The sequence below is a fragment of the Mixophyes fleayi genome, chromosome 1 (genome assembly GCF_038048845.1).
Source record: "Mixophyes fleayi isolate aMixFle1 chromosome 1, aMixFle1.hap1, whole genome shotgun sequence".
NCBI lineage: Eukaryota > Metazoa > Chordata > Amphibia > Anura > Limnodynastidae > Mixophyes > Mixophyes fleayi.
The window spans coordinates 221210082-221222436 of record NC_134402.1 but is presented as its reverse complement, the minus strand read 5'-3'; the positions used below and the strand labels follow the sequence as shown (position 1 = coordinate 221222436).

Sequence of the window (12355 nt, the reverse complement as noted above, 5' to 3'; positions counted from 1 at the left end):
ACACAGGGGACATTGGGTGTATAGAGTAGGACAGGGCGAACTGGCAGTTTAAGAACTTCTGTTAACTACGCCCTAGCTCCTCCCTCTCTATACCCTACTTCCCGTTTTCTCAGTTTAGTTGAAGTGCCCGGGGAACAGGCTGTGTTTGGGCTTTACTACAGCCTTATTATGTTTTATTTACATTTACCTTTATTTGTTTTGCTTTAACTTTTGAATTAGAGGCATCTGCATCATGCTGTGACAGCCCGCAGCTGTGGCTGTCAATTACTGTCTGTGTGTGTAGTGAGAATGCACGTTCCCCTCTACCAACGTTGTTTATGCCCTCCTAGTAGCCAGACACATTCGCCACAGGCTGTTTCCATCCTCCATTGCTGCACTTGTAGAGAAGCAGCCACGACCAACACTGCGTGCAGGTCGGATGGCAGCAGGCAAGTACAGCCTCTCACAGCACAGTGCTGGGAGAGGGGGGGGGGGGGGGGGGTAAAAAAAAAAATGTGAGCCCTGCTACGTACTGTATTGGTGGAGGGGGTTGTCCGGCTGTACGCCTGCCTATCCATTGCTGGGCCCTGGAGGAAGGTGTTTTTCCTCTCATGCACTTTCTCCTTGGTGGGCTTTCACTCCCTGGTGTGCAGACACCAGAATAGGCAGCCATTTTACATCTTCAGCTTCTCCCTTCTTCTGTCCTGGGTATTGGAAAGTAATGGGTTGGGGTGATTTTTTCCCCAGGGTTTTGTCCTTTGGACTGTGGGGGCCACTTGGCTGTATTGCAGGCTCACTTTCTGTACTTTATTTGTGTGCTGCTTGTCTTATTTACTGTGTTTTTCACTGTTTGACTGTTTTATCTGTGTGTTTTGTTTCATCTGTTAACATGTCAGGGGATAATCCATATGGGTTAAGGCTGGGGTAACTTCTATGTTGAAGTTCACCTGTGTTGCCTGTAATGTTAAGTTACTGTTTGGACAGTCAGCCACCACTTGTACGCTGCTTGTTAGTCGCATGCTGTCTGTCGACGGTCCTTCTTCAAATACCCCTTCATCTGTGGTCACTGAGGTGGATGCTGTTCCTGTTTGCTGTCAGGGCCCGGATGAACCAATGGCGGATTCTGACGAACCGGCCTGGGTACGTGGGCTTGCGTCCGCAGTACAGGGCTTGGTCCGCACCCCCATAGAGCGGATGTTGCAATCTGCTTCACGTCCTCCTCACGTAAGCGAAAGCGGGTGGCGGCACCCATGTAGGGAATGGAGTCAGATTCTACAGTTTTTCCCAGGTGGAAGGTGAAGTAGCAATTGATTCTGACATGGACACTCCTTCTGTGGTGGAGGAGGTTCACCTTGATCATCAGTGTGTGAAGGAATTAATATGGGCTGTGCGTCAGGTACTTGAGATTTCTGAGGCGGCTGTCCCTGGCGCTGCAGAACCTTTCCTTTTTGCGGAGGATAAAACAATCTTTGTCTTTTCCCGCCTCTTCCCAAATGGAAGATTTGTTGGCTGAGGCTTGAGCTTCTCCAGATTGGAAGTTACAGGTATCTCATAGTCAGGTTATCCCTTTCCTCCTCTGGTTCTTGCAAAACGGGAGGCACCTGCACGTGTGGATGGTACAGTTGCAAGGCCAAATTTAATACCATTCCTCTTCCCAGTGCAGCCACTCTTAAAGATGGTACAGACCGTAAGGTTGAGGCAGTCCTTAAGTCTATTTTCGTGGTGGCAAGTGCTGCTCTTCAGCTTGCCTTGGCGTCGATGTGGGTCAACAAATGTAGAACACTGGTCAGAACAACTGTCTAAAGGTTTGATGGCAGTGAGATGGACTTCTGAACTGCTACCATTGGTGGAGCAAATTCAGAGGGCTACATATTTTTTAGAGGAGGCGGCTCTGGACGTGGGACTGATAGGGGCACGAATATCTGCCTCTTCTGTTTTGGCTCATTGGAGTCTTTGGCTCCTTCAAGCGGGCTATTAAAACTCACCTGTTCCTTAAGGCCTACCAACCATCCACTTAACCTCTCACCTCTTCTGGTTCTCCCCTGCCCCCTTTCTCTCTCCCCGTTGCTTCACTGGCTCCCTTATGTACCTGATTCTGTTTACCCTCCCTTAGGATGTAAGCTCGTATGAGCAGGGCCCATCTTCCCTTCTGTCTCCATACCTGTTCTTCCGCTCTGTCTCTACTGTATCTGCCTGCCTGGAGTTTCTGAAGTACTGGTGCTTTGTGTTTATTGTTCTGTACTGTCTTACCCTGTATAGTCTACTGTTTGTACCATGTACGGCGCTGCGGAAACCTTGTAGCGCCTTACAAATAAACGATAATAATAATAAAAAAGTCCGGCGGATTTTGAGTTTAAAAATGCTCAAGACAATTACCTTTTCCGTGGGTGTTTTGTTTAGACCTCAGCTTGACTCCATCAGTCAAGCGACAGGAGGAACAAGCACTTTTCTTCCTGTCAATGCCCCCAAACAAAGGATGTCCAGGTTCTGGTCCTTTCGGTCTTCAGGCAAGTCTTGTGGTCAATATTCCTCGGGCCAGTGGTATGCAGCGTGGCTGTCAGGCCTGGTCTGCTCGGAGTTCGGCAGCTAAGTCTGCAGACAAGCAGTCCGCATGATGGGCATTTTGCCTCTCCGCGGTCGCCAGTGATGGGAGCCCGTCTTCTCTTATTCAGGAATAGGTGGTTTCAGTCTACTATGGATGCCTGGGTATGGGGAGTAATGGACCTGGGATACATAATCGACCTGTCATCAGCCCAGGTGGTTCTTTACCAAGGGCTTCCCGCATGTCTATGAAATCGACTGGCTCTGTAATCCCTTATTGCTTCCGGAGTGATTATTTCAATGCAGGATTCACAAAGAGGTTTGGGATGTTATGCCCACCTTTTTCTGGTGCCAAAACCAGATGGCTCGTTCAGACCCATTCTGAATCTGAAATCTTTGAACACTCAGGTCAGAATGCCCAGGTTCAAAATGGAATCTTTGCGGTCGGTGATTCATGACATGGAACAGGGGGAGTTCTTGTTGGCTCTGGACATCAAGGATGCCTCTCTGCATGTTCCCATCTGGGAGGGTCACCTGTCCCTCCTCAGGTTTGAAGTTCGGTCAGACCACTTCTATTTTCAGGCTCTTCCCTTTGGTCTGGCCACAGCCCCGCAGGTCTTCACCAAGATCATGGTGGTCAAGGCGATCTTCTTTTGAAGGCAAAGTATGTACTTATGTCTCATATCCAGATAGTGATCCACACTTTGGAATCCCATGGTTGGATTGCAAACTTCAAAAAGTCCAAGTTGACCCCAACCCAGCGGATGATCTTTTTTGGACTTTTATTCGACACCCGACAACATCAGTTGTTCTAACCTCTGAACAAGATTCTGGACTTGCAGAAGATTGGATGATCTCTAGCTGCCAAACAGACCTCTGTGAATTTCAGCATGAGACTTCTGGGCAAGATGGTATTGACTTTCGAGGCTGTCCAGTTTGCTCAGCTTCATGCACGGGAGTTCCAGTTGAAACTTCTGTCGAAATGGAAAAATGCCATCTGAATCTGTCGGGTCAGGTATTCTGTCTGTTTCCTTGTGTGCATCAATCTCTCCTTTGGTGGTTGTAGAAACAAAATCTCTGCAAGGGGCATCCATTTTCAATCTGGGATTGGACCTTGATCATAACGGATGCCAGCCTTCGGGGTTAGGGGGCCATCTGTCTTCATGCTCAGTTTCAGGGTCTTTAGACTCTGAAGGAATCCAAACTTCCACTCAATGTGTTGAAACTGCGGGCAGTGTTTCATGCTCTGATCAGCATGCAACATTTACTGCAGGGACGGGCAGTGAAGATTCATTCAGACATTGTCTCGGCGGGTGGCATGCCTCAGACATCACAGCGGCACCAAGAGTCCTTGAGCAATACGAGAGGTGCACAGGATATTTCAGAGGCCCGAAGTTCACATTCCGTTAGTTATGGCCATCTTTATTCCAGGAGTAGAAAATTGGGAAGTCAATTTTCTCAGCAGGCAGACTCTGCATCCTGGCAAATGGTCTCTCCATCGGGAGGTGTTTTGCCTGGTAGACAGGACGTCGACATGATGGCGACTCAGTTGAACTACAAGGTCCATCTCTTCTGTCCTCAGGCTGTCTTATTAGATGCAATGTCCATTCCTTGGTGGTTCTGCTTCATTTACCTGTTCTCACTGGTAGCAATGCTTCTGAGGGTGTTGAAGAAGGGTGTTCCAGTTCTTCTTGTGGCACCGGATTGGCCTCAGAGGACTTGGTACACCGATGTGCTCTCCATGGTGGGGTGGTCGGTCATGGCGCCTGCAGCTACACCCAGACATGTTAGCTCAAGGTCCCTTTCTTCATCAAGGTTTGAAGTGTCTGATTTTAGCAGCGTGGCTGTTGAAGACATGATCCTTCGAGCTAGCGGGATTGTCTGAGCGCATGGTGCAGACCATGCTTTGGGCTAGGAAACCGGGTTCGGCCAAGATATATCATCAGATATGAAAAACTTGCCTGGTGTGAAAAGAAGGGGCTTCCCTACTTTTATTTTTAATTTTCCAGGTTGCTCATGTTCTTGCAGGCTGGCCTGGATGCTGGTTTCCGCTTTAGTTCTCTTAAGGGTCAGGTGTTGGCTCTGTCTTCTTTCAAAAAAGAATCTCTGTAATGTGTGATGTGCAAATTTTCATTCATGTGGTGCTTCAAGTGCAATGTCCATATGTTACTCCAGTAGCTCCTTGGGATTTAAATTTGGTGTTGAATGCTTTGTAGCATTTGCCTCTTGAACCCTTGGCTACAGTTGATTTCAAATTTCTAACCTGGAAAACTGTTTTACTTTTGGCCATCTTTACAGTGAAAAGAGTTTAAGAGCTTGCAGCCTTGTTTTGCAAATTTCCTCTTCTTGTTTTTTTTTGTAAGGATAGGGCAGTTCTTCGGACCAAGCCTTCACTCCTCCCTAAAGTAGTGTCTAGGTTTCAATTAAATGAGGACATCGTCATTCCTGCCATGACTGTGCACTGTCTTCAAGTGCATAGGACTCAGGATGAATGCAAGACTGAGGATCTTTTTATCCTCTATGTTGCAAACAAGAGAGGTTGCCAGCTTCCAAGGTGACTATTGCATGTTGAATTACGTCAGGCTTATAGGGGGTATGGGCAGCATGTTCCAGATAATCTTCAGGCGCACTCTACAGGGTCAGTCATTGCTTCCTAGGTGGCATGCCATGGTGCCTTGAGTAGGCAGCTGTGTCGGGAAGCCACGTGGTCTTCTGTGCACACATTCACACGGTTTTACAAGTTTAATGTGTTTGCATCCAAGGATGCAAGTTTTGGGAGAAAGATGCTTCGTACAGTTTCTTCTAAGCGTTCCCTCCTATGATGCGGCTATGGGATGTCCCCAATGTCCCCCAAAGGCGGATAGAGGAAATATGATTTTTATACTTATGTAAAATCAGTTTCTCTTAGTGCATTGGGGGATACCGTGGGCCCACGCTTAACGCTCTGGTTTCTCATACTGTTTGACAGGTCTTGTTTTTAAGAGAATGTTGTTTTTTCTCTTTTCTCTCGCTCTCTGCGGGCTTGGTTAAACAGAAGCAGAGGAAACAGGAAGTGGGGTATAGAGAGGGAGAAGCTATGGCTTACTGAACAGAAGTTCTTAAAGTGACAGGTCGCCCTGTCCTTCTTTATACCTAAATGTCCCCGGTGTCCCCAATGGACTGAGGGAAACAGATTTTACGCAAGTATAAAAATCCTATTATCAATGCTCTCACCCTTTATTTAACATGGTAAATTGATGGCTAAAAATGTTATGTTTATAATATATGTTAAATTGGAAACTGCGTTGACAGGGTGGAGATCTCCGGGCAGCACCAAGCCTCAATGTCAGGACCTTGTGTCTCCTGTATTTTCTGAAGACAGACCAGGCTCTGCTGATGTTGTTCAGTAACAAGACATTACAGGTAATCATGCCTAGCCAATGAAATTCATGAATATTTACACTGCACTCAGAATGCCACTACACTAGGTGTATGAAATATAGGCTAGCTATAGAGGAAACGATTTCTCTATGCTCACTATACTAATCCTCAATGATGTTATTGGATAAATGGATTGAAGACACAGAATAAGTAGAAAAAAAATCAAGCTAATTTATGAAGTGTTCTAAACATCTAGGTTGATTGAGCATTGTACTAATGTGGGAAGTAAATACACAGTTGCTTTGCATGTGGTTTTCTGTGAATCACATCAGCATTACTATAACAATCACTGGGATGTAGGGGTCTGCGGACTATTTATTTGATTCAAAAGTACAATATTTTTTGCAAGAAATGAGTGGAGAGGTGATAGCAACAAACAGTTTGAACATTATTATTTGCATTTCACCCTAATATTAATGTGCTGTGTAATGTATCTGGTTTTCTTTGCTAGGTGAATTTTTACCATGACCGCACAAAGATCATCCTAAGCAGAGGACAGCAGTATTATCTACTGAGTTTTATTGACCAAGACAGACAGAGCTGTACAGTGCCACTACCAATGTTGCAGAGCAGTTGTCCTCCACTCATAATACAGCGAATGGAATATGCCCTGAAAATGCTGCAAAGCTTGCAACAGGATTAAGCAGTTCACAAAGACAATGGAGTGGTGGTATCTGAAAAGCACATTTCTGGCAGGTTCGATGGGACTATTGATTGCACATTTTAGTTATAATAATGTGGTAATCATTGAAATGAACAAGGCATGTTATGACTTGTGGTTGAGTGCAAGTGAATGCAGCACCAGAACAGAATATGATGGAGTAGTGAAATATTGATAAAACATTTCATAAAAGGTTATACATACACTTGGTTAGTGAGGGAATGAGGCAGTAAGCCAAGTCAAGATATCTGCCAGGTAGTTGGCAGGGTACAGAAATATGGGCACTAGTATAGTGAGAAAATATGTAGTACAGTACACTACACTACAGTACACTAATGGAAGTTTAATTACGCATCAAATAAGAAAAACAAAAATTCAGGATTACAATGTAGCAAATCAGATTTCGACCTAGAATAGTCTTCTATGCTATACCAAAGAGATAGTTTGAAAACAATAAAAGTGATTAACGAAAATACAAAACACGTGTCAACACAGAGTTTCTCATTATGCACAAATGTTTCTATCCGTTCATCTCACAGACACAGCTACATGTTCAGGGGCTGTTTACAAAATCAGAATGTGAAATATAAATCTGCACTTACTTTTGCAGGTCAGATTGGAACTGTATATGGTGGGAAGAGTGAAAACATCACTTTGAATTAATGACTGTCCTAAAGTGATATTAGATTTGATATTTTTCTGTTTTTCCTCCTAAACTCAAAAGGAGTGCACTCAGTATGCCAAAATTTGCACATCATCAACTAGTGAAAACTTGTCTGCAAACGCCCTCCTTTTAATCCTTAAAACTATGTACTTTGGCATAATTCTAGTTGCAGCTGTGCAAGTAGAGGAGCACACCACCACCACCATAGATTTTGTAGTGCCTGTCAGCTGTTTTGCACTTAGACATGAACCCAGTGGTAGCATTATTTTGTGCACTGAACAAATCATTCAGGAGGATAGAACCTAATAATTTCATAAGTGCCACTTGTATATCAATGATATACTTCAGTGATGTCATCGATTACTAGGAAAGTGAAAGTTTTAATTCTCTTGAATATATGACTCAGCTCTCACAAAATCAACTGGTTATTTACTTTTATTAGCAGCTAGATTAAACTTTTGAGTTTCAGAGATGCCAAAATACTAGTACGTGATACATTTGCAACACATTTATCCTGAATATGCCCATTGTAAAGTTGGATTGGCTGCTGTATATCTGATACCTGGTATTTGCAATCTCATTGAATCAAACTAATCTTTGGCAGACTTCCAGTCTGGGCATATAGTGCCCAAAAATTGGGTGTGTTCATTCTGTCTTCACATTTTTGCTCTCATTTTATGTATTACATACATGCACACTACTGCTGTAAGAAAAGCTTTCACAGTACAGTATAAATGAGAAACAAGTACAGTTAATGTAAATAAGACACATATGACTCTCCTTTTAAATTGCATTGAAATTAATTGACTAGGCATTATTGTATCTACTACTTGAACATCTGGTTCACAGAACTAGGCCAAAAGTCTACTATAAAAACCACAATACAAAAAAATTGTCACTGTTGATAAAAGCCAACATTTGTTTTTTTGAACCCAATATAGCATGTAATTATAATAATGTTTCTGTGTGGAAAAGCATAAAAGTGTCATTGCCTCCATACTTTCAACAACTGCCCAAGCAAAAACCCTTCCTCTTCCGTTTGTTGCAATTATACCCAAGCTGTATTACAGTATAAATAAACACATTGCTATATAGAACTAGATCATCAAGCTCATTATAGGTGTATTTAGGGCCTGGGCTAGAGAGGTTTTCATATGTATAAATCATACTTACCAACCTTTGGTAAGTTAATTCCGGGAGATCCCAGACGGGGAGCGGGGAGGGGTAAGTAGCGTCATTTTAGCTCCACCCCCAGTGACAAAATGACATTTTTGTCGCGGAGACGGGGCCAAAATGACCGCGAATCGCGTAATTTTAAGGCACAAGATGCCATATGCGGGATATTTGCCTGCTCTCCCGGGAGCCTTACCCGAATTTCGGGAGTCTCGCGGACATTCCGGGAGAGTTGGCAAGTATGGTATAAATGCTATTAACAGTTGTGGATCCTTTACTTTTATTTATATATTTTTATAGCACAGCATACTCAGTTGTCATAATTGGGAACAAACCATAATAAAACAAGACTGGGTGTAACCAAACAGAGGTAAAAAGTTCTTGTTTGCAGGCTTACAACCTATAGGGGGTTAATAAAGAGGCAGCATTTCATTACAGACTCAAATTCAGTAACTACTTTACACTAAGGAATGATGTTTAAATTGCCATTGTCTGTTTGAAGGTGAAAGAAGTAGGATCTGATGAGCTGAAGAGACAAAGCCTTTCCCAGCTGTCAATGACCAGCGGACAGTCCAAAAATGTGACATGCCTTTTTAGAGATTGGGCCTATTCTCCTTAAGTACTACCAGCCCCGAGTTACAATCCTATCTAAAGCATCCTGGAATATACAAGTTATAGGAATTTAGGTATGCCTCACAACTCAAAATAACCATTGTGTCACTAGGATGACATGTGCCTGGGCTCATTTCTTTATATAAACTCAAGTACTTCGAGCCAGACGACTGTTCAGTGCTATAAACACCACCTCCTCCATAGAAGCTCTTAAGGGTACAAATACCACTTGTTTAGCCTCCTGAAAGGTCTTAACCTTGGACCTAGAATGGCAATTAAGAAAGGGACAGGAATTATGAAAATCCCTTTGAAATATAGTTTAGCATAAACCTAAAATACAGGTTAATCCAATACCAAAAGCTGTTATTAGCTGGTTGCCAAGTATTAACAGCTTTTAGTACTTGATTAACCGGTATTTGCAGATGGTATATAATTATTTAAAATAGTCAAGTGCTGGCAGATGTTTTAGTATTCAGTTACAAGAGTTTAATCGGCTTCATGTAGTTCTTATTCAGTAGGATAGGAAGTCTGATGTATAAATGTAGTTACCCTGTGGAACAAATTTTGCCTCATGTTCATTTGTAACCAGGGCCGCCATCAGTGGGTACGGCGGGGGTACTCTTGTACTGGCTCTCATATTTTCATTCATTCGTTTTTTTTTGCATGTTGTTTTTACGCCGACCACAAGGGGGCGGCCCCGACGGCCGACAGTGGAGCAGTCCTGGAAGTAAATCACCAGGCTGCTTTTCACTGAGGGTGGGCTGCAGCACAAGCAGGAGGGAGAGAGATCCCATGTAGCCAGGGGCGGATCTGGAAAAATGTTCTACCCTGTGCGATTTAGGCCCCGCCCCCTTTCTGACTTCTAAGGCTGCAGGCGGTTGCACACTATGTGCAGTTCCGCTCGGCAGTGACAATGTGCTGTCTGGCTGCTCTGATTGTGTTTAAAATACAATCAGAGCAGCCGGGCAGCACATTGTCACTGCCGAGAGGACCTGCACATAGTGTGCAGCCGCCGGCAGCAAGCCCCTGCTAAGGGGGGGGGCGATTGCCCCGATCGCCCCCCCCCCCGATCCGCCACTGCATGAAGCTCAACATCCTGGAGCTCAGATAGGCTGCTCACAGCTCTTCTATTACCCAATGAGGAATGGACATCAGTGTGAGAGGTGTGTTGACTCACATATAGGACTACAGAGCAGTTTTTATTGTTTGTATTGTGTGTCACAATTTGAATTGGGGTAGTACTGTGTGGCATAATATCATCTGGGGTGCACTACTTGGCATAATATTATCTGGGGACACTACTGTGTGGCATATTATCATCTGGGGGCAGTATTGTTTGGCATAATATGTTCCGGGGGCACTTGTTTGATGTGATTGATTTGGGGGCAATATTAGTTGGTGTTTGGTGTTCTATGAACTGAAGGCACTATAAGGCACCCTCCCCCTAGACGTTGCTGTACACGCCCTTCCGGCAGCAAGCTGCGGCACGGAGCATTCCTCGCTCGGTGTCCCTGGGTGCACACCTTAATGAAGTGTTCTGCGCACTCCTATGGGTAAGTGACCTGAACTGAACACTCTGAGAGAGTACTGAGCTAATATCAGATCATCATTGACAACAGAATTTCCTTGTGGAGTAAATCTGCTTCCAGCCTACTGCGTCATCTTTCTATGTCTTATAACATCCAAAATTGTATTTCATCCTCATTATTTGGTAGTATTTAAGGATTTTATTCTTGTTATGAGACCATGTTACACGTTTATGACCTGATTCTACTGCAGAACAGTGGTACTCTCACATCTGACAGTGCTGCTGTCCTTGCAATATTCCAGCACTGGCATCTTTCTTTTATTTCTCTACCTGGTCACCTTTAAGCAGGTACAGTAAGTAAAGTCATTAGGTATTGAATGGATTATCCTGCAAATTTGGAAACTCACAGTTCCTTTCTGCAGAGCATTTACTTATTATTTTAACTCTTTATCATCATTTATTTATATAGCACCAACATATTCCATAGCGCTCTACAATTGGGGGCAAACACAGTAATAAACAAACTGGGTAAAACAGACAAAGAGGTAAGGCCCTGCTCGCAAGCTTACAATATATGGAAGGCCCTGCTCGCAAGCTTACAATATATGGCTTAAATATTATGAACATGTTGTACATCTGTATGGAACACCAGCATTTTATTCATGCATATCAGTCCCTGTGTAGATTACAATATAATTTACCTACCACATACTCGCACACGTGAGGAGCAATTTAGTCAGAATTCAATGCTTGATGGTATAGGAACTTCTGAATGAATGACTTTCTTATAGATAGGAGGCTGGCATGGCCTGTCTGTGCGGTGTGTCAAATGTCTTTTTGTTTACACAATATAGTCACACTCCTCTTACATGACAGTTTTCAGTTCTACATTAGTAAATACTTGGGGTGTAGCACAATACGTTATAACCTTTCTTTGTGTCTGCTTACTGTGACTCTGCCTACCACTGCGTGTTCCGTTAGCCTCACCTGCCACTGATAACTGATGTGGTTATGGATAATCACGTTAATCCCGCCTACTTTTGTGTTGGACCAGCCCACTGTTTGGTCCCACCCATGTGAGGCCACTTCCAGAATTTTTACCAGGGCCACTCAGTTCCCAAACCGCCCCTGAGTGATGGTGTGGTGTGACCTGACGTCACACTGATGTTCCCGCCGCTGTAAGAATAAGAAGCAGCAGCTGCAACATCTGGGTAAGTATATTTTATCATTTATTTTTTTTTACTCTGAATTTTGTAGGAGATTAGGCTTCCAAGTATGATAATGGGTTAAGCTGTATTTCTTGAGGGATCGTAGTTATTTTCTCCCTTAATGTCATAAATTAAGTTTTTGTTTTTTTTCTGGGGGGAGGGGGCATTCACCAAAAGGGGTGGGGCCCTGCCTGTTTCATTTGTACTGGAGCCCACGATTTCTGATGGCAGCCCTGTTTGTAACAATTTACAGTTATGGGATCTGGTATGCTTGGGACTTTGAGCTTTTTGGATAAGGGGTTTTTCATAATCTTCCATCATGCATAAAATATGTTGAATAAAAACAAATTACCATGGTCTGTCCCTCATATCATTAAATTGTTTAAAATTGCTCCTCACAATGTCTGTAGGTAGAAACACTCAATGATCACGTCACTGTGTATATGATCACTAAGCAGCAGAACATTTTCCTTTCTGGTTTTTGAAACTTTCTAGAGAAGATTTCCTACAGCTGTATTGTAACAGGTATCTAAAACAGGCAACACAAGCATTTCAGCACAGATATCAGC

The 12355-nt window shown here is 43.6% G+C and overlaps 1 protein-coding gene across 2 annotated transcripts in view; it reads left to right on the top strand.

Moving 5' to 3' along the window:
- The window catches only part of PLK5 (polo like kinase 5 (inactive)), a 37088-nt gene extending 30007 nt beyond the window's left edge, over window positions 1–7081 (top strand). The window contains exons 14-15 of one of the 2 annotated variants that reach the window (XM_075205457.1): window positions 5812–5922; window positions 6392–7081. In XM_075205457.1, the coding sequence (XP_075061558.1) occupies window positions 5812–5922; window positions 6392–6583 (303 nt within the window). In that variant the 3' untranslated portion in view covers window positions 6584–7081. Of the gene's footprint in view, window positions 1–329; window positions 436–5811; window positions 5923–6391 lie in introns of those variants that run through there. The other variant, XM_075205465.1, reaches the window with a different exon arrangement.
- The last annotated feature ends 5274 nt before the right edge of the window (window positions 7082–12355 follow it).